A 22,376-nucleotide genomic window follows, 5' to 3' on the forward strand; every position below is an offset into this window, starting at 1 on the left:
GAAGAAAGGAGCTTTTATTTTGAAGGTTAATTTTGGAATTATAAAAATTATTAAGGGATAGGAAAAGAACTCTTCTGAACTTGCCAAACACCAAAACAAGCTAAAAGGGGACTTATACGTCCATTTGCTGTGCCGTTATTATCCGGAACTTGTGGAGGAGACCAACTACCTCCAAAAATCTTTTCCAAAATAATTTCCCAGCAAATTGACTGACCAAAATATCAAAGTCATCACTTACTGATTTGTCAAATTTTTTCTCTCCTCATTTTAGTACCCACAAAGAGCATTATCCCAGATCAGTCTTCCCCTTTGCAGTCAAGTCAGCAATGGCGCAGCCGGTGATTTTCTGCCGTGAAATATCTGCATCGCTGGCGAACTGCACATCCTATTCACCATTCCATCAAGTGGATGGTCAAAGTAGTGTACCCTTCGCAGCTTCTTGTTTAAGGGTACCCAAAAATTGTTCACTAGTAGCTGCTAGATGCTCCTTGAAGCCATCTATGATGCCTTCAGCATTGGTCACTTCTAGGCCCCAACAAGTGTCCACAGATCCTGTTAATGTTGTTTGTGACGGAAAAATTGGTGTTTTGTTGCTTAATCTTGGTGGCCCTGAATCTCTTGAAGATGTGCAGCCATTTTTATTCAATCTTTTCGCTGATCCTGTAAGTTATATGTCTGTTTCTTGGACGCTATTGTGTTTCACTCTTTTGTTTGATGGTTTTTAACTTGGATTGTTTGGTTTGAATAGGATATTATTCGATTACCAAGGCTGTTTCGGTTTTTGCAAAGGCCGCTTGCGCAATTCATTTCTGTTGCTAGAGCACCTAAGAGCAAAGAAGGTTATGCTTCAATTGGTGGTGGCTCTCCTCTTCGACGGATAACTGAGGCTCAGGCATGAATTTATATGGTTTGATAATTATACATGATTGCTGATTAATGGGTAAGTTTCTAAGAACTAGGAATAAGTGAAGAAGAAATGTTGGTCCAACGACGGCTAAAAGAAGAATGGATGGTATTTTACGTGTGCTTATGGTAGGGGATCTCTAGATTTTCTTTGTTAAGTGAGAGATGTTTTACCATAGTGGTGAAATTTTTTGGACCATGCTGAATTCCAGTGATTTATAGTGGAAACACTTGCTAAAGCTATTTTTAGTATGATTTGTACCACTTATTTTCTACCGAGAGATCTCTTTTACTGTTTGCTGCTGTTTACTGTGGTGGATTTGTATATGAGCATTACAATGTTTTTGTGCATTTTTTTCCGTGGCTCCTCTATTCAATTCTGCCTGTTTAATAATATTTTTATTTTTAGGCTGAAGCCTTGAGAAAAGCACTGTGGGAAAGGAATGTGCCTGTAAAGGTGTATGTTGGTATGCGCTACTGGCATCCATTCACGGAGGAAGCCATTGAGCTGGTATTGTTTCTTCCATTTTCTTTTGTAAACTTTTCCTTTTCCGTTTGTGGTTGTTTATGTGTTTTATGGTTTGAAGCAGTTAGTACGAGCCAGGTTCAGGCTGGATTACACTACTGCAGAATCATATCACATAATTGGGGCTAGACGATAGAGTGATGGTGATCAAATTTACTACAGCTATATCGAAGAAATAATAATTTAACAGCTAACTAATAAGCTGGTATTAGCCAGGCATGCATTCATGATTAAGTATAAAAAAAGAAATCTAAAACAAATTTTTTTACCGGAGCATACGTGGTACTGAGAAGTGGGAATGGCACAGAAGTGGAAAGGGATAGTGGAGAGGAGTAATATGGCTGGGAGAAGAGGCTTTTATCTTTCGAGAAGGGATTAGACCAGTTAGCCTTATCTCTCTATCTTGCTGTGTAACAGTCCTAAATTGAAGCTAAGCCGAGTGGGGAAGCTACTTAGACCCATTTGCTTTTGTTAAGATAAAGATAATTTGGATCTAGTTACATATTGATTATTTACATATTGTGTCTAATCTGGATACTGTATAATTATGATTGTTTTTTTCCGGCGTCTGAATGTGTGCTTATTATCTTTATTCAAAAATTAATTAATAGAGAATTTAAAAACAATAATCATAGTTAAATGTTATATCAACAAAATATTAGAGAAACTTTTGATTGATATGGTGTTGTAGAAACTATTTGTTTGATGAAGCACACGCTAAATGTTAGTTGTGGTTGTCTTCAACCATGAAAATTTTGAGGTGGTGGCTAGTGGTGGTTTTCCTTGGTGCAGGTGACTAGCCGTGGTGTTTTTGCAGCGATCGTATCGTAGTTGCTAGTGGTGGTTGGCAGTGGAGGCTGGCAGTTGGTGATGTGGTATAAGTGATTGGTGGGGAAGGCTAGCAGTGGAGGTGGTTTGTTGTGGTAGCTAGCGGTTGAGGTGGTTGGTCGTGGTAGTTGGCGGTGGAGGTGGTTGGTCGTGGTGGTGAGGTGGCTGATGGTGGAGGTGGTTGGTCGTGGTAGCTAGGAATGGAGGTTGGGTGGATGGGGGTGGAGGTAGTTGGCGGTGCGGTGGCTAGTGGTAGACGTTATTGGTGGTAATGACACACGATGGTGGTGGTTGTTGGTGGTAGTTGTGCAGTATAGCTTGGGGATGAAGGTGGCTAGTGGTACATGTGGTCAACGATGGTGTTTTTTTGCAGTGGTGGCTGATTGTAGAAGTGATTGTGGTAGTGGTTGTTCAAAGGCCAGTTGGTAGTGGGCAGCTGTTGATGGAGGTGGTTGGCCGTGGTATCTTGCGATGGAGGTGGTTGTCGGTGGTGGCTGATGGTGGATGTGGTTGGTCATGGTAGCCGACAGTGAAGGTTGGGTGGATGGTGGTGGAGGTAGTTGGTAGTGCTGTGGCTAGTGGTAGCGTGGTTGGTGGTGATGACCGGCAATTGTGGTGGTTGTTGTACGATGTATCTTGGGGGTGAAGGCGCGACGGTACAAGTAGTTGGCAATAGTGGTTGTGCGTTGGTGGCTGACCATAGAAGTGGTTGGTGGTGGTGGTTGTAATGGATAAGTGTAGTTAGAAAACCTTTACATGACTCTGTAAGTAAGCAAAGTCTTAATGATTTTAAAACTATGTACAACAGCACAAGATCTGAATGATTTAGCTTTATTAAGAGCAATTACGTGGTTATAGAAGGGAAGAAATGGATTGAGATTTGAATGATTAGATTTAGACCTCCATTAAGTAGAAACAAAAAGGGACTTTTAGTCCCGGTCTAATTAGACTATGAATAAGGAATCAACCTAAGGACAATTTACTTCTTTTTATCCTGTTTGTTGTTGCAAAGTAAACAACTTTTGGGAATTGTAGGTTATCTTCATGCAGGTTAATCTATGCCTTGCGGAAAATGTTAATTTTATTTAGACTTTAATAGGTGAAGAGTAATATGTAGGAGTTAGTAAAGTTACACTATATTTTTCTTTTGAATATTCTCCTATTCAACCTGAGCATTATATAAAGTGGGCAAAATAATAAAATCACCCTTTTTTTTATGAGATAAGTTGCTTCTTTGCAAGCATCAAGAAGATGCAAAAGTTACAAGAAGGATCAATGTTAGCTCCATTACAATATAACAAAAACCTGCCCAGGAGCTAACAAAAAGAATCAAAAGTAGAAAGGGGCTAACTTAGAGTAAGTGAGCCAATGAAGTCTAGAAGGGGAATAACATTATTTACAGGGCCTAGAATACTCCAACTAAACAGATACACAAGACATTTGGCTTTAAGAGCATGTATTGGAGTTGAAATGCCATCAAAACATCTGCCATTCCTTTCTTGCCAAAGACACCAAAAAATGCATGCTGGGATCATCTTCCAGACTTTCTTGATGGCTCTGTCAACTTTCCATCTGCTCCATCCGTCTACTGCCTCCTTAATGCCCTGAGGTTGTGTCTAGCTAAGCCCCAAGATTGCTAGAAACATATTCCACATATTTGCTGCCATTGGACAATGCAAAAAAAGGTGGTTGACTGACTCAGANATAACCTTTGTGGGAAGCTTTGTCCTCCAAATGAGCTTCCACGGCCAAGAGTCTATGATTCCATTCTGTTCGCACATATGCCTATAGCCTGCCTTAACTGTACAGGAATCTGCACTACCTCTTCCCCATATGAGCTTGTCTGGAATCTGATCATTTACAGTGAGGTTTCCCAGTCTTTCCAACAACACAAAAAAATTGTCCAACTCCCAGTCATGCATGTTTCTTCTAAAGAGAGGGGCCCATGCGTTTTCTGATCTATATTCCCTAACTGTAGAATTGGGATCATTGGCTATCTGAAATAGTAGAGGGAAGCTCTCCTTCAGTGGGCAATTTCCTAACCAAATATCCTTCCAGAATCTAACATGAGAACCATTCCCAACCTTGAAAGAGACATTCTGTGAAAAATCATCCCAAAGGCTACTAATGTGTTTCCATAACCCCACTCCATGAGGGGCTTTGCTTAGATTAGTACACCAATGGCTTTGTTGTCCATGTTTGGCTATCACCACCTTCTTCCACAGGCTGGTATCCTCCTCCCCAAGTTTTCCTAGCCATTTCATTAGCATGCTCTTGTTGTGTTTTGCCAAATCTTTGATACCAAGTCCACCAAGGTCTTTGAGTTGAGTTACTTTGGACCACTTGACAAGGTGGAACTTATGCCCCTCACTATTCCCTTTCCAAAGAAAGGTCCTCCTGAGCTTGTCCAGCTGCTTTAGCACCTTACTAGGCATAGGGTAAAGTGACATATAATAGGTTGGAATGCTATCCATAACACTGCTAATCAAGGTTAGCCTGCCACCCATAGAGAGATATTGTAGTTGCCATGTTGCCAATCTCTTCTCCACCTTTTCTATCACTCCATTCCACACTGCAGTAGACTTATACTTTGCTCCCAATGGTAATCCTAGATATGTGGTTGGGAAAGAGCCAGTAGCACAACATAGAACATCAGCTAGCTCCTCTATGTTAGAAACTTCATTAACAGGATAAATCATACTCTTAGACATGTTGTTGTGAAGTCCTGAAACAACTTCAAAAATGAGCAGGGTGAGATTAAGATATCGGACCTGAGTTTTTTCAGCACCACTGAAGATTAGTGTGTCATCCGCATAAAGCAAGTGTGAAACTGTAAGTTCACTTTCTAGGGACCTTCCAACACTGAAACCGTCAAACCATTGTAACTGCCTTGCTTTGTCAAGCATCTTGCTGAGACCTTCCATAGCGATAATAAAAAGAAAAGGGGATAAGGGATCTCCTTGCCTTAGTCCCTTTTGCGGAGAGAAGAAGCCAACTTGATTCCTATTGATTAGAATTGAATACTTGACTATTGTCAGACTATATTTGATCCATCTAACCACCTGCTACCAAAAACCATTTTCCTTAGCATTGAGAACATGTAGGACCAATTAACTTGGTCGAAAGCTTTCTCAATGTCCAGTTTGCATATGATACCCGGGATTCCACTCTTCAACCTCTCATCCAACACCTCATTAGCCATCAAAACAGCATCGGTGATTTGCCTTTGTTTGATAAAAGCATTTTGGTTTCCTGAAATAAGCTTCCCAATCACAGATTTGAGCCTCTCAGCTAAAAACTTAGCTGCTATCTTGTAATACTACCTATGAGACTTAGGGCCTGAAATCTTTAAGTTCAATAGCACCCTTCCTTTTTTGGCACTAAAGCTATAAACGAGGCATGCAAGACCGGACCATGTAGCAGTTTTGGTGAAAGTGGTTTAAAGCTCCCATGATATCATACTTGAGTATATTCCAGGTTTTCTGAAAAAACGCCATAGTATAACCATCTGGCTCTGGGGATTTATCTGGTGCACATGCCCTGATTACTGCAAGCACTTCCTCTTCTTCAAATGCTCTTTCTAGCCAATCTTTCTCCTCTGTAGTGATACATGCTAGATTATCGAAGTCCGTAGTGGGTCTCCGTTGCATTTCTTCGGTGTACGGCCCCTAATAAAAGTTCAGAATTTCCTCTTTGATCGTCTCTTTGTCATCTGTGACTTCATCTCCAATCTTCAACTTGTCTATACAATTTGACCTTCTGTGAGAATTGGCCATTCTTTGGAAATACTTGGTGTTTCTATCTCTTTCTTTGAGCCATAGACACCTAGATTTTTGTCTCCATGATATCTCTTCCTCTTTTGCTATTTGCTGTATCTCCATTTTGATTCTCAACATTTTCTCCTTTTCAGCCTGAGATAGAAGTCTGCCTTCAGTTAATTGCTCTAACATGGACAGCTCTTCCAGGGCCTTATTTTTCTTTGCTTCCAACTTGCCAAATTCCACTCTATTCCAGTCAACTATATCCCTCTTTAGGCATCTTAGTTTTTGCATTCCTTTCCAAGATCTTTTACATGTCTGTAATCACGAGTATGTCAATTGCTTCAAAACAAAAGAAGTTAAAGAGATGACGGGTGCAAAATGACGGTGGGTTTTCTTAATCGATTGGAATCATGATGGAGTAAATGACTTCTCACGATACACATATTTTCATGGTTGAGAATGGAAATTTTAAGTTTTCGAATGTGGGCGAAAGTTTGTTTAAACGGAGAAGGGCCTAAAATGCTCCTGAACTATGAGATTTGGTATAATATTACACTCCGTCCACTTATCGGGCTAAAAACGCCCCCCGTCGTTAACCTTTCGGCTCAAGTTTGCCCTTATTTCTAACGGTCCACTTATAGTTGGGGGTATTTTTAGCGCGATAGGTAGATGGAGGACAATAGTATTCCTAAATTTTGTAGTCCAGGGGCGTTTTAGGCCCTTCTGTGTATTTTTTAAAATTTATAAATTTCAACTAAATATGCATTTCCCCTGATATTTGCATTGCTCCATTAAACTTTTTCCGCAGGAAAACATGATGTTGAAGAGTATATATACGTAAATGTTTCTCTTATTTTTGTAATACCAGTTTCTCTCCAATTAAGGTCCATAAACCTATCGGTTTCTACAAGATGAAATAAATCAATATTTATTTAACTATAGTTGCAAAAAATTCAATTAACATCGTAATAAAATGATTAAAAAAATACACTTAAGAGAACTAATTAGGAGGAGAAGTGAGACAATACTTTTCATATACTTATCCTCCATGAAAGTCTTTCCTCTTTGGTTCTAGAGGGTTGTTAATCCCTTGTACCTGATGAGTTTACGTGCATTTGTCCATGTTATTTACGTCACTCCATGTCTATCACCACATGCAAATTAAAGAAAATGAAGAGATCAATGGGAGGAAATTATTATGAACAATAAAATTTAATAAATTCCAAAAATATTTTAAATGATTGATGAAAGAAAAAAAAAAGCTAAACGCTACTGATCCAACTATGCCTTATAAAAAGGACTAAACGGTCGCTGCAAATATAATTCGTTGTAAGAGTTCGAAGTCGAATCTCGCAGAGAACTAGGTTTAGCTATAACTCTTCAATATCACTAAGAAGACAAGTTCGAACAAATTTTTGATTCATAAAGATTAAGATTTTTATTTCTAACTAATTAACTAACAAATATTAAAGCAGTAAAATTATCAACTAAAGATACTAATGGTCGGAGACAAGATTGGAAAAGCCTAGAGTGATTTGAGAAAGTGGGGACGTGTAATGTTAAGATGGGGTTGCATGTGAAAGAAAGGCGGGGAAGAGACTAATACTCTGATCCTTTATTGTGAGTTTGCAACTGAATTATGGCACTTTGTCTATTGTCTGGTTAACAGCTTGCCTACAGTGGCTGAGAGCTGGAAACCTAGCAACGTGAAGGTTGAACAATGTTGGGTAGACAGAGGAAAGATGTTGGGGAGCTAGCACCCATGTGTTTAATATTTGATGATTGGGAGAGGGAATGTCATAATCTCGAAGAAGCTACAAAACCAATGTCAAGATCAGGAGCTCTCTTTTATTTAGTTATATATTTGATGTAACTAAATATTCTATTTTGTATTGTTAGTTTAATAGATTTTCTTGATATTCATAGCAAAAAAAACTCTGTTACTTTTGGCACTATCTTGGTGGTCATCAATGAGATGGTTTCTTATTTATTAAAAATCAAAAAATAAAAGCAAAACTATGATTGACAAATAACGGGCTCTATAATTGGAAAATGTTGTCTCAATACTAAAGTATGATCTTTGAAACATTAGACTAAATGTAGGTTGTCAAGTCATGTCCCAGGAATTCCCTTTAGTGATTGTCTGCTACTGGAAGACTTGGTAGATGAATATAGGTTGCTGGCTCACACAGACAAAAGGTGACAATGAGGTTGCAGGTCCTTGAAATAAAGGCAGATCAAATCAAGTTAAATGCATCCAATAAAGCATTTTAACAGATACTATATACTGGGACCTTGGGAAAATCTCTTGAAATGAGAGGAACAAAAAAGAAAACTTGCCTATAGTTCATAAATTTATGTTGGCAGGTCGCAGACAGAAACTAAAGTACTTTACTAGTTTAAGTGTCAGACAAATGAAACTTACAGGACAACTAAGGAGCAGACAATACCTTTATGTTGTAATTTTTTGCTATGCATCTTCTTGATGCCATTTAATGAAATTCCCTTACTTCATCAAAAAGTGTCAGACAAATGAACTGTACATTATCTAGAAGCAAAACTGAAATTCCTTTGAAGATTATGCAACAGGAGAAATCTTTTACAATATCTTCTCTGTATACACTAGTTTTTGATCCATCTTTCTTGTCCTCATAATAGGTAATTTGTTCTCAGAGCCCTAATCCGTGATTTCATCTGTTCGTTTTTGAAGCAATGGTCTTTATTGCTTCATCATCAACCTTCATGATGTTTGTGAAGCATTTTCCCTGACTAATTATGGTTATACATTTGTTTTTGACTCTCATTAATAGAAACTATGTAGTGGCCAAGCATAGGGCATGCTTACTTTGTCAATTTTGCCCAAGATTTATCCATCTTGGGTTTGTAGGTAGAGTCAAAGGCTGTTCTCGGGGGATAAGGGGAAGTTAATACTTTTAGCTAAACAAAATCATTGTGCTAATAAAACCTCTGGCCGGAAGAAAGCTCCTATTTTCCTCTGCTAATTTGATCATTGGCTGGTGTGGTCCATGGGACTGGAAAGGCAAATTAGGAAAGTCAATTTTTTTCTAGAATTAGTGCAAAATATCCTCAGAAGCATGTAACTGAATTGCTTCTCATATGTCTGTCTCTCTCGTAGATTGTGACTAGTGGGGTTAAGTCCATCTTCAACAACCTCGTCACAGTAATTGACTTGATGGAGAATATTCTGCTATCTTTTCTTTACCCTAATGAAAAGAATTAATAACTAAAGCACATAGAACCGGTAGAAGGATGATATGAATGTTGAGGGTCTTAAAACTTGTTGATTTGCTATGGCAGAAGAACTATATAGGAATTGAAGGCAGTGGTTTCAGGAGTAAAAGGAAAGAAAGACAGTTGTTTCTGAAATATCAGTACTGGGACTGGTTTAAAAAGTGTCTATGAATAAAATCAATGTGGATTAATGATATCTTTGTCTTACGAGGTCCTATATCGCGATCCTTTACAAATTCGAATTTCTTTTCCTGATTTCTTCAAGATGTATGGGTACCCCTTTTTAAAATGATGAAGCTATGTTATAATTTTTCTTTATTTCCAGTTTTTCCTTGAAGCACAATAGAGATACCTAGGATAGAATTGAAGTTGAGCTATTGTTTTTTGTCCCTTTTCTGTTCTTTTTGCAGATTAAAAGGGATGGCATCACAAAGCTTGTTGTGCTCCCTCTTTATCCACAGTTTTCAATATCTACTAGTGGTTCAAGCCTTCGCCTTTTAGAGAGTATATTTCGGTAATAAACATACTTATATTCTCGCCTGTAGAATACATTCCATTTGCAATTGTCATAATAATATATGTAGCAATGAGTATTTTCTTTAGGGAGGATGAGTATCTTGTTAACATGCAACACACAGTAATACCCTCATGGTATCAACGGGAAGGATATATCAAAGCGATGGCAGATTTGATGGAAAAAGAGCTGAAAAGTTTTGAACGTCCTGAGGAGGTAGTATCATCTCTATTTTTCACTGGCTCATGCTATACTTACCTCGTGAAAAGAGTGTTCAATTTCCTTAAAATGTCCCCATCTTTCCTTATAGTATTTATATACGCGAGGCAGCAAAGTATTTGTGCATTTGTATTTTTGCTTTGATTACTTAAAAGTCGAAAAATTCTTGCAAAGTATTTTGTTTATAACTACATCTGGCTGCCTTAACAGTTTTGCTTTCTTCTGTAATAAATGCTTACAGATTTTTGCCATGATATTGTGATACTCTTGATTTAGTGTATCATTGTCCCTGAAGTCTTCTGCTTGGAGATCTTCTCTTGAAGCTATATAGAGTTGGTTATGGCAGAAAAAAAGTGTCATGGAAAGATCTCTGTGCGGTTGAAGAGATTAAGGATCAAAAACAAAAAAGAAAAATGGTGGCACTCTAGACCAAATATATCTCTAGATTTGACGGCATTCTGTTCCTTCCCCCCAAGGCCCCAACATGTCTTATTTATGAAATAATGTCTGATATCTTATAATAAAATAAAAGCAGGGTCTTCTAAAGTAGTATGATATCCCTCTATGCTTACTTCTTTCCTTCCTTATTAACTAGCTTCATATACACAGGTGATGATATTCTTCAGTGCTCATGGGGTACCACTTGCATATGTAGAGGAAGCAGGTGATCCATACAAGGCTGAAATGGAGGAATGTGTGGACTTAATAATGGAAGAACTTGAGAAGAGAAGGGTACATAACGCATATACTTTGGCCTATCAGGTACGTTTGCAGATCTATTAGCGTACTTAAATTTTATGATTAATAATTTTAAAACTTACTTGCATAGGCAACATTGTCTATGTTTATGCATTAAATCATTCTTGAAATGAAGACTCTAGTTGATTGCACATTTTGTTTTTGGGCTCATAATTCAATCATGTATAAGAAAGCTCTGAGTTCAGTTGGTGCACAATTAAAGACAGCTATTCCGTCCCTCTCCCTCACTACTTGAATGTGGTGTTTTCTATGAGCAAGATTCCCATGTACCAGTTCCCCAACCCTATTTGCTTTTCAAAAATGGAAATGATAATGTATCACCTCATTACAAGCATGGTTTGCAAATATTTCTTCATTGCACTCTTCAATATTGTAAGTTCATAAGACAGCTAAATTATATGGTAAACTCGAGGCTAACATATTAAAGCACTCCAGCTTACTTTGAAAAGGTGGTACATGCCTAACTATTGTTAGGAAGGTGAAAGTGCTTTTTTTCTTTTGTCCACGCTTTTTCAACAACAATAGGTGAGAGGACTAATTGCTATCTAGTGAAGTATTACAATGTACCAAATGAACTTACTAGTTGCTGACAAGGTAAAAAGCAAGTTTAATAATCAGAATAATTGCATTACAAATATTGTTAGCTAATATAGAGCGTGAGACACGAGTACTGAACACTTTCATGTTCTAAGCATAACACCTCTATGTATGAAAGGTACTGTAGCCTTTCATTGATGTCAGTTTTGTGAACTTGGAGGGGCTCTAATATATGTGGTGTTATCTGTCCCCATTGGAAAAGAAAGATTATTTGGTGCTTCTCTTATTACTGATTAATACCTTTTAAAGGGTACGATGGTGCTTGTTTATGATGCTATTGTCAAGTGATACACTATTAGATTAGACAGATAGTTGAGGCTCCCCGCATTTTGAGGGTCATGTCATCATGTGCTCATTTGCTAGCACATAACATATAGCTTTTATAACATTGCTTCTCCTACTTGCTTGGGTGATGGAGTCCGCGGTCAAGTAATGTTCATCCTATCTGCCACTGATAAGTTATTTTCTTGGAGGAACACAAAGAAAATCTTCACCGGTGGCATTTCAAATAAATGGCTTCCTGACTGATGTGCTTTACTGTGATTCTGCATGCATCGAGATGCACCTTTTTTTTTCCCACTTAGACTGTCATGATTGAGTTCTGTAAATACCGTTTAGTTGGCCATTCCATGAAGTTATTTTGCTCTGATGCAGAGTAGGGTTGGACCTGTTGAATGGCTGAAACCATATACTGATGAGACAATAATTGAGCTTGGGAAGAAAGGGGTTAAGAGTATTCTTGCCGTGCCAATAAGGTAAGCAAAGTTGGCTTTTTAGGCAGTATAATTGATGATGCTTAGTCTCTTGATTTTCATTTTAATTGACTGTGTTTTCTAATTTTAAATGCTATCACAGTTTTGTAAGTGAGCATATTGAGACATTAGAAGAAATTGATGTTGAATACAAGGAGCTAGCATTGGAGTCTGGAATACAGAATTGGGCACGTGTTCCTGCCCTAGGTGTTGAACCCACTTTCATCTCAGATTTGGCAGATGCAGTGATTGAAAGTCTTCCATATGTTGGAGCAATGGCAGTCTCAAATCTTGAAGCTCGTCAGGTGCTTTTTAACTCCAAAGCTGTGATTAAGAAATTATTAAGATTTCTGATACCGCAGGGATTATGTTTTTCTTAAAAACTCAATTCCTAAACCAAGATGGAATCCAATACATGAACAAGAACAGGAACAGTGAATGAAATAAAGAACAAGAAGAAATCAAGATAAAGAACCAAAGGAAGAAACACAAGACCCAGAGAACAATGAATACAGTACACAAGAAACACGAAATCAGATTCCGAGATATTTCAAGATCTAGCAAAAAACATCAAGAAAAGGGATCTTGACCCTAAATTGAGAAATTAATGGCAATGAAGTGTATAAAAACACGACGACTCCAATAAATTACCAATTAAGAACCTAAGATATCAAGAAACAAGAAGGAAACCAGATTACCTCAAGGATAATCACTCACTTGAATGGATAGTCTATAGAGTTTTTCAGGAACCATTAGGGTTTCTTAAGTCTCATCAAAGGGAACGCCTTTAGTCATTCAAACACTTCATAATCTGCTGCCCTTCACGTTTTAGAGGCTACTTATAACATAGGAAAAGCCTAGGCCTTTCTGAATCTGGCCCACAGGCCTAAACTAGTGAAATCAGCCAACAAAATTTAAAATAAACTACATGTGCCACTTATTAATTAAGTGTAATAAATAAAACTAAGTGTAAAAACATCCAAATAAGGTAATGTTTGTCTTGCTGATGGTCCAGCATCAACTAGGTATGTTTGTCATGCTGATGGTCCAGCATCAACTAGGCTAGCCGGCAACTTGTAAAGGGGGCTTCTCCGAGCTGTTAAGTGTTGTTTTTTGTCTTCCTCTCTTCTAACTGCACAAGTTGGACTTCAAATTTGTTGAATGCTTGTGGAATCCCTCTAAATCCTTCAACTCTTTCCCCATTACTAGGCATTTCTTGATCTTCACTTCAAAGCCTTGGAGCCTCTCTTGATGTTTTCTTGTTTGTGACCTTGTCATTAGTCTTCTATTAGTTCCAAGGACTGGTCCTTGGTTTCGAGTGTTGATTGGCTTCCTTGGATGCTATCAATTCCTGCTTTGTAGATGGAGCCTGTGGGCTAAAATATGGAAGCCCGATGTGAATTTGACACGACATAGGAGAAGCCGCCCTTTATCAAAAATTATATTATTATATTATTTTTAATAATAAAAGGGGAAAGGTAGATTAGCCCCTGATTTCACCCTTTTTGATTTAAAGCTACTTGCGCCCTATTGTTCATTGGTCCAATTCTTTATCTAAAGTGAAGGAAGGGCTCTTCCAAACATCTGATCATCTACCGACGACATAGACACTAAGCAGTGTAACTTAGTCTGATGGAATGTGAAAAGGTCCATCCCAGTCTCGCAGGAAATCCACAACTTTTTACTCTGCCATACATTTCCCACTAGGCCGTTTCTTTCTACTTGAGCTAAAAGACATGAAGGGAAAAATGATTTCTTATTTTCTGCTGCTCTTAACAGTTATTGTCCTCTTTTGGAATAAGCTACACATGTTTTATTCATTAACTATTTTCTGAGAATTTATACTTCAGTGTAGCTTTTTTTTTGGGGTAGGAACAGTGGTGGTTTCACACTTTATTTCCCCCCTTTTTTTGTGTGTTTTAAGAGTATAACAATGTACCTTTTTGACAGCATTGCTTTTCTATTTTTGATATGGTGTCCGAGTTAGTTTGCATGCACCTTGATTATTTCACCGGGTACTGGCTACTTCCCACCAACTTAGTTACAGGGTAACTTTGCCCACTAACGCTTAGACAGATCGGAAGAGATCACCTAGTGTTTGTGAGAAATAATATACGGGAAAAAAATTCTATTAGTGATGTACTCTAACTATAATTCAAGTACCCCTATTTATAACAATAACAATACCTACACTATTCCTATTCCATGTAGGACTATACTTATTTACATAACAACTACTCCCTCTGTTTCAATTTAGATGACACACTTTTCTTATTAGTCTATTCCAAAAAGAATGACACATTTCTACAATTGAAAATAATTTTACTTTAAACTCTTTATTTTACCCATTTTACCCTTAATGAGAAGCTTTTATAACCACATAAATGTCATGGCCCCATAAAGTTTTTACCCCTTAAAATTTTAAGATCACAAGTTTCAAAAGTCTTCTTTTCTTTTTTTTAAACTCCGTGCCAAGTCAAACTACCTCATCTAAATTGAAATAGGGGGAGTAACTAATACTCCCCCTCAAGCCGGTGCATTCAAGTCATATATACTGAGCTTATTACATATATAACTAATACGAGGACCATTGAGGGACTTGGTGAAAATATCTGCAAGCTGATCATTCGACTTCATAAACTTTGTAGCAATATCTCATGAGAGTATCTTTTCTCTGACGAAGTGACAGTCAATCTCAATGTGTTTAGTTCTCTCATGGAACACCGGATTTGATGCAATACGAAGAGCATCTTGATTATCGCACACAAGTTCCATCTGGCTAATTTCACCATCAACTCCTTGAGCAATTGTTTGATCCAAACTAGCTCACATATTGCCATAGCCATTGCTCGATATTCTGCTTATGCACTAGACTGAGCAACTACATTCTGTTTCTTACTTTTCCAAGGCACCAAATTGCCTCATACTAAAACACAATATCGAAACGTAGAACGTCTATCAAAAGGTGATCCTGCCCAATCAACATCTGAGTATCCAAAAACTGACTAACAACACTCACATGAAAGAGGAAATGTCAGGTCTAGTCACTATAAGATAATTTAATTTATCAACCAGCCGCCTATATCTTGCAGGATCGCTAAGCGGCTCCCCCTATCTTGGCAAAAGTTTAGAATTCGGATCCATTGGAGTGTCAACAGGTCTACAGCCTGTCATTCATGTCAACTCAAGAATGTTTACGGCTTACTTCCGTTGTGAGATCACAATACCTGAGCTAGACTAAGTGACCTCAATACCTAGAAAATACTTTAATCTACCCGATCCTTAGTCTGAAAGTGTTGAAAGAGATGTTGCTTCAATTTAATAATACCATCCTGATCGTTGCCGGTAATAACAATATCGTCAACATAGACCACTAGATAAATACAGAGACTTGAAGCAGAATGCCGATAAAACACGGAGTGATCAGCTTCACTCCGAGTCATGCCAAACTCCTGGATAACTGTGCTAAACTTACCAAACCAGGCTCGAGGAGACTGATTTAGACCATAAAGTGACTGGCGCAAGCGATGTACAAGGCCACGAGACTCCCCCGAGCAAGAAAACCAGGTGGTTGCTCCATATAAACATCATCCTCATGGTCACCGTGAAGAAAAATATTCTTAATGTCCAGCTGATAGAGAGGCCAATGGCGAATAACAACCATGGATAGAAAAAGGCAGACTGATGCTATTTTAGCCATGGGAGAGAAAGTATCACTGTAATCAAGCCCAAATATCTGAGTCTATCCTTTGCCAACAAGACGGGCATTAAGTCGAACAACCTGGCTATTCGGACAACTTTGACCGCATAAACCCAACGACACCAACAATAGATTTACTTGAAGGAGAAGAACAAGCTCCCAAGTACCACTCGTATGTAAAGCAGACATCTCGTCAATCAATGCCTGTCGCCCGATTCCATGACCCATGGTCCAAGAGTACTAGACTGGAAACACATACAAAAGAATTACCAACAATAGAAGTATCAATCCAAGCAACTGAGGCTACTTGTGGAGATGAAGAACTCATTATATTCCCCTTCAGATAAACAAAATCCCTGGTTACTTGTAGTCTCGGTCTGAGCAACATAAGCATTTTTAGGTGACCGACCATGTAAAGAGTAGCACACTTCACGAGTGGCTCCAAGTTTATTACAATAAGAACACATGGGTCTAGATCTTCCAAAATGACCTCCTCGTCTATTCTCTATAGTTTGATATGCCCGATTTTCCACTGTTTGGGATGCGAGAACAGAGGAGTCAAGTGTCTGTGATGAGATCATTGGGTGACTTGGTGCTGCAGCATGGCAAAGTATTCGAGAGAATAATTCATCAACTGTAGGGATAGTCGGACAAGCCAAAATCTTGTCACACACTGAATCAAGGTCATTAGGAAGTCCATCGAATTTAAGAACTAGAAACATGTTTTGTCGTTGCTCTTGTTGCTTTTCAACACTAGCAGAAACTGACATCAACTTCTCAAACTCCTCCGTGATTGCCTTTAGTTGTCCCAAGTACGTTGACATATTCAATTCCTGTTTCTTCAAATTCGTCATCCGCGATATCACATCATAGAAACGAGATATGTCATTAGTGTATAATGTACCAGCCTTTTCCCAAACTAAATGACATGCTTGGAATGGACGAAACAAAGGTATCAATTTGGAATCAATAGATCGTCACAAGATACTACATAACTGAGCATCGATCTTTTCCCATTGTGCTTTAGTTTTTTCATCTTCCTCACTAGCCTTTTTGGTTAAGTGATATGAACACCTTGACCTTTATACCACAACTCCGCAGACGAAGCCCAAGATAAATAATTTAAACTTCCAAGTAGGGGTTCGGAGTAATCATAAAGGCTGAATTTCCAACTCCAATGTTTTTTGAACCAAAAACATCAAGTCCGAGAGACATGATTGGATCAAATAATTACAAAGTCACTAAATTGGTAGCAAAGTTGGTCCAAAATTGTGTTAGGTCACACAAACAATCAAGAAGCAGCAAAAAAAATACACTATAGCTGCCAGAAACTGGAACAGTCGTTGGAATCTGCCAATAGTCCCCGAAAAATAAAAGAGTTGTCGGAATGTGATGAAAGAATACAACCTTGCAAACAATCAAATCGGATGTTGGCCATGAAAGATGATATGGAAAGTCAAAATTCCATACAAGGTCGCTTGCTTCACATGGTTATTGGCAAAAGGTGCAGTCCTAACACAAGATAACAAAAAGAGGAATTCAACTGTGCTCTAGGTGTTACTTGTGTGGGGAGCAGGCAGAGACAATTAATCATCTTTTTTTGCATTGCAAGTTCACTATTCAGATATGGAGGATCTTCATTAGTCTAAGGGGAATCCCATGGGTAATGCCGGGAAGAATCGTTGATATTCTAACTAGCTGGAATAAAGAGGGACTTCTTTCGAGAGATAAAGAGAGATGGAGAATTGTCCCAGCTTGTATTTGGTGGTCAGTATGGGAAGAGAGAAATCAAAGATGCTTTGAAGGAAAGTGCAACAACGTCCAGAAGATAAAGATGAAATGTCTAGCTTTGTTTTATTTTGGTGTAAAGGAAAACTTTTGGAGGAACATGAATCCATCTTAGATGCCCTAGGCTCATTGTAAGAAGAACTAGGAGGAGTAGTGTCCTTTTTGGTGTGTAGTTTTGTATGGACACTTAACACTGTAATTATGGGTGACTTCACATTTTCAGTGAAGTCTTTATATTAATATACAAATTGTTACCCTTTCAAAAAAAAAATGTGATGAAACTTGAATGGGTAGAGTCAGAATTAGTAGACGAAGCAACTGTCCTGGAGGAACTTTTTAAAAAAATGGCTAGAAGGGGTCGTACTCGCTTGCACGTGGGCTCATGTGCTCGCCGGAACCCTGGCTTCTGCCGGCACGTGAGGGCGCGTGAGGCTGCTTCTGCTGGAGAGGTTGACTGGGGTTTGGTTGCCGGACGATGGCGGATCTTGTGGTAGTGTTGGATTTTGCGCAGCACTGACAGAGAGAAATGACGCAATACAGCCGTGAAAAGTCGCCAGAAAATTGAGGCACTGTGACTTTCTGCTGTATTCTGGTACCCGGATGTCTCACCACCATGACTTTGATACCATATGAGAAATAATACACGAAAAAATATTCTATTATTGATGTACCCTAACTATAATACAAGTACCCCTATTTATAACGATACACAGTACCTACACCACTCCTATTCCATGTAGGACTATGCTTATGTAAATAACAACTAACTAACTAATAATGTTTTTTGCCTCGGCTGGAATTTGAATCATAACCTCATGGTTCTCATCCCACTTCATTGACCAGTAGGCCACACCCTTGGTTGCTGACAACATTACTTTTCTGCGGTGTGATAATTTCTAGCTTCTGCTTGGGTTTAAGTGGCTGCCCCTCACCCTTTGATAGGGAACTAAAACAAAAAATAAAAAATTTCTGCTGGGCACTATATAACAAACCCTACCAAGATTGATGTGCGAGGGAAAATTTCCGCACAAGTAGGGTCAAAATAGGCATAGTAAAGTCTACTATTTTTAGATGTTTTCCTTGATCCCATTTGATATAGGGTAAAGTGGGATTATGATGGATGATCTCTCTTTACACGGCTTGAAATCTGACATTGATATTTCTTGCTCTAAATGCTGCAAAAGTAATTTAAGGCTGATGAATTGTCTAAATACTGAAAGTTTAAACAAAACGTAAGCCCTGAAGGTTTATCAACTTCGTTAAGCTCTATAAGATTAATTTTCTCTAAACCTACAAGTGCAAATCTTATTGGGAGGTTTAGCGACCTGCCAATTTATCTGAAATTCTAGGGTAAGGGGAGCTCTTTTGCTAGGGGTCATGGTGCTCGGTTGAATCCAACAAGTTCTGTCAAATTTAAATCTACCTGCGAACTCTATCCATCTGGTTGTATGTGAATGGTAATGGTGGGTCTTCCAAGCCTAGTCAACTATTGGTTGAGATACAACTCATCTGCCCAAGTCTATATCGGTTGCGTTGAGGCAAGAAAAATAAAAAGCAAATAGTACGTTCATCTGTGAGAGAGGGAGAGAGAAGAGAGTCAGAGACAGAAACAGTTATGAAGCTGTTAATGTCTGACGTGGTGAACCTGTGTTGCTTGAAGGGATCTTCTGTGTTTATCTGAACATGTTTGACAATGAATTTGAGTTAGTTTGTTTGCTGATGGCTATTTTTAAATGTGGTTTCTATATGAGCTAGATATGTCAAGATATAAGGGTTTATACAATACCTATCTGCTGTTTAAATGACCCTCCTACTTTAGGTCCTCAATGTTGAAAGGTTGCAAGTTCTTTGATACACTACATTCACATTGATAAATTCATATGAACACCACTTGACAAGGATGGATAATTCCAACTTTGGGTGATCAGGATCTACACTTTAGAGACCTTTATTTCATAAATGGTCCGTGGTCTGGGAATTCCATATCTTCAGTCTGAGCAAAGCATAATTCATTCTCATTTTGAGTTATGGCAGAACTTTTTCTGCTTGGCCAAGGTATCATTGATTTTCCAGCTTTGTCAGGCAGCATCTACACTTCTGAGTCCTTTATTTCATAGATCGTCCCTGGTTTGACAATTCTGTTTCTTCAGTCTTGTCAAAGTTCAATTCATTCTCATTTTGAGTTAAAACAACAACTATTATTCTGCTAGTCTAAAATATGGTCGACTGTGAATTATATTAAGTAATAGGATATATGGGGAGGGATACTGCAAATATTTATTTACTTGCGATTTATTGGTATTACTTCCCAAATGGCTAGACTTCATTTCTTCTTAGTTGATCAGTAGAAAGTGAGGCTCTACTTGTCAAGTACATTGGTTTCATTATGAGATCAGCAACCAGATCTTTTACACTTCTATGTACCAAGTGAAGGATTTGAACAACTTACTCAGCCGTAGGAGATTGATCAACTAACACATTCCATTGACTTGTTGGGACAGAGGTGAGTGTTCAGCTGTGCTCAAGGTTTTGTAACACTTCCACCACCTTCCTAGTCAACTTGCATACTTCCAAGTTCTTTCATTGCATAACTGCAGCAAATCCATGGGCACCTTGCTTTTATGCTGCAACTGCAATATGATTGAAATAAAGGGAAAACTTTCCTCCCTTGTTTCATTTTTATGTGGATAAGAGTTTGAACAAAAAGTTCAATGCTTTCAAAGATCAGCGGCTAAACTGAACCTAATTCAAGCTGTTGGTGTTTATTTGCAGTCATTGGTTCCTCTTGGCAGCGTGGAAGAGCTATTGGCAGCATATGATTCACAGCGCAGGGAGCTGCCACCTCCTGTAACAGTCTGGGAATGGGGTTGGACAAAAAGTGCAGAAACGTGGAATGGAAGAGCAGCTATGTTGGCAGTTCTTGTGCTGCTGGTGCTAGAAGTTACAACTGGAGAAGGCTTCCTGCACCAGTGGGGTATATTGCCCTTATTCCGCTAGCCACATAGATCCTACTCTCTCCAGTTTCTTTGAAAAGAAAATCTCTTCCCTCCCATCCCTGCTGTCTCTTACACATGCATATACACATACACATACACTTAATGGTGGCTGCCTGTTGAGATGTTGAAAACGACACAAATTGGGAACAAATTAAGAAAGTTCTAAAATGTTAAAGTCATTGAGAATGAGCATCCACTCTTCTGTTACCATATATTTCTTCTTAGTCTTTGCAGCAAAAAAGCCTTCATTTCATTCTCATAAGGCCAGTGAGCAGGTTTGTGAGATACACAGTACGTTGGAATGAAGCAGGGTCCTGATAACAGAAAAGGGCAGGAAGGATCAAGGATAGTTCGACGATAAAGAGAATGAAAAAAAAGAGCAAGTTCATCTTCCAAGGTTTACCATCCTTTCACAACTTTCAGCATCTACAGACAACCTGTAAATTTTCCTCTTGCACGCCACCTTTCTGTCATATGAATCCCAAATCCATGTTGTAACAATTCTGTGTATCTGAGTGTTTGTATACAATGTTGAAATTAAATCCCTAAGAAGCAAGAACAATACAGTGGCAGATGTCTACATTTAATATTTCTGCCTAGTATGTGTAAAGCAACTGGAAAATAGCTTCCAATGTTGTGAATTTTGCCATGAAAGACTTTGATGCTGCATAGTATTGAATCTAAGTAATGTCCATAGTTACGCTGCTTTTTACATGGCTAACTCCAAGATATTGGAGTATGTAGGGATGGCAATGGGGGCGGGAGGTTGAATTTTTTTTTTTTGTAATAATAGCGGGGGTTGAACACTCTTTGGACCTGTAATTTGAAAAATAGCCAACATTTACAAAGTAGTTGAAAAATCGTCACATTTTAATGCTTAAATAAAACTTGGACAAAGATACCCTTAGATAAAACACGTAAAAACTTAAACACATTGTGATGGAGTGGGAAATTCTTACTAGTGAAACTCTACATGATATGCTGGAGTTCAAAACCCCGCAGATGTGAAAATGTTGATCAATTCTTACTGTGAAGAAGTTCAAATTTTTCTCAAGCTATTCTCTTTTAAATTACACGGTCGGTGCTCCTTCCTCTTTGCCGTTGGATTTTCATCCTAGGTAATTAGTCGTTACTTAGCTACTTCAGTAATGACGATGTGAGCTGATTGGATTTTTTGGTATGTTTTGAAAATTTTATGGTTCTCGTTTTACCTATTGAAGGAGAATCATGTGTTTCAACCCAGGTGTTAGTTTTTCAGTTTCTTGCATAATTGGTATCAGTTCCAAATCATAGTTAGCTTTCTAAATCCCTTTCTCTTTTTCTTTTTCACCGACAAAAGCTTTAGTATTATATTAGTATACTAGTAATTTTGCTCGCGCTTTAAGTCATAGTAAATTTATAAAAAGAAATTACTACTTAAAATGATAAAATAAAGCTTATAAACAAATATCTGAAAATTCAAATAGAGGGAAGAGAAATAGAAAAAAGTACTCAACTTTTGTTCATGGGAAACATTAACTGTCATACTTGTATGGTTAAGTGTCTGAATAAAATATAAATAACGGATATATAAGTATTTACCTTCCTTTGATAACCATTTAAAATTTCAATAACATAACTCTATTCTTTCTAATTATATCGTGTGAAAATAAATTGTAAATAATGTTGACTTTTCATCTTGTAATAATTCAAAATACACCGAATGCTAAAGTGAAGATACAAAAATCTGGCAAATTCATAAAAGGAATAAACACTTGTATATAATCTTTCTTCCCTGAGAG

At 38.1% G+C, this 22,376-nt stretch overlaps 1 protein-coding gene across 1 annotated transcript; it reads left to right on the forward strand.

Annotated features, from left to right (window-relative positions):
• On the forward strand, nucleotides 263-21,279 carry LOC109226794 (ferrochelatase-2, chloroplastic). The gene is made up of 9 exons (XM_019391657.1): nucleotides 263-662; nucleotides 749-892; nucleotides 1,313-1,414; nucleotides 9,681-9,784; nucleotides 9,874-10,000; nucleotides 10,613-10,765; nucleotides 12,014-12,114; nucleotides 12,215-12,416; nucleotides 20,372-21,279. Exons 1-9 carry the CDS (start codon nucleotides 327-329, stop codon nucleotides 20,594-20,596), a joined length of 1,494 nt encoding a protein of 497 aa, XP_019247202.1. The 5' UTR covers nucleotides 263-326; the 3' UTR covers nucleotides 20,597-21,279.

This window comes from Nicotiana attenuata, chromosome 6 (genome assembly GCF_001879085.1).
Source record: "Nicotiana attenuata strain UT chromosome 6, NIATTr2, whole genome shotgun sequence".
NCBI lineage: Eukaryota > Viridiplantae > Streptophyta > Magnoliopsida > Solanales > Solanaceae > Nicotiana > Nicotiana attenuata.

Excerpts from the sequence above, each read along its gene's own strand:
- LOC109226794 (XM_019391657.1), top strand. The coding sequence starts at position 327 with ATGGCGCAGCCGGTGATTTTCTGCCGTGAAATATCTGCATCGCTGGCG. Across the intron at positions 893-1,312 it reads GACGGATAACTGAGGCTCAG|GCTGAAGCCTTGAGAAAAGC; the intron begins GCATGAATTTAT and ends TTTTATTTTTAG. Across the intron at positions 12,115-12,214 it reads ATTCTTGCCGTGCCAATAAG|TTTTGTAAGTGAGCATATTG; the intron begins GTAAGCAAAGTT and ends ATGCTATCACAG.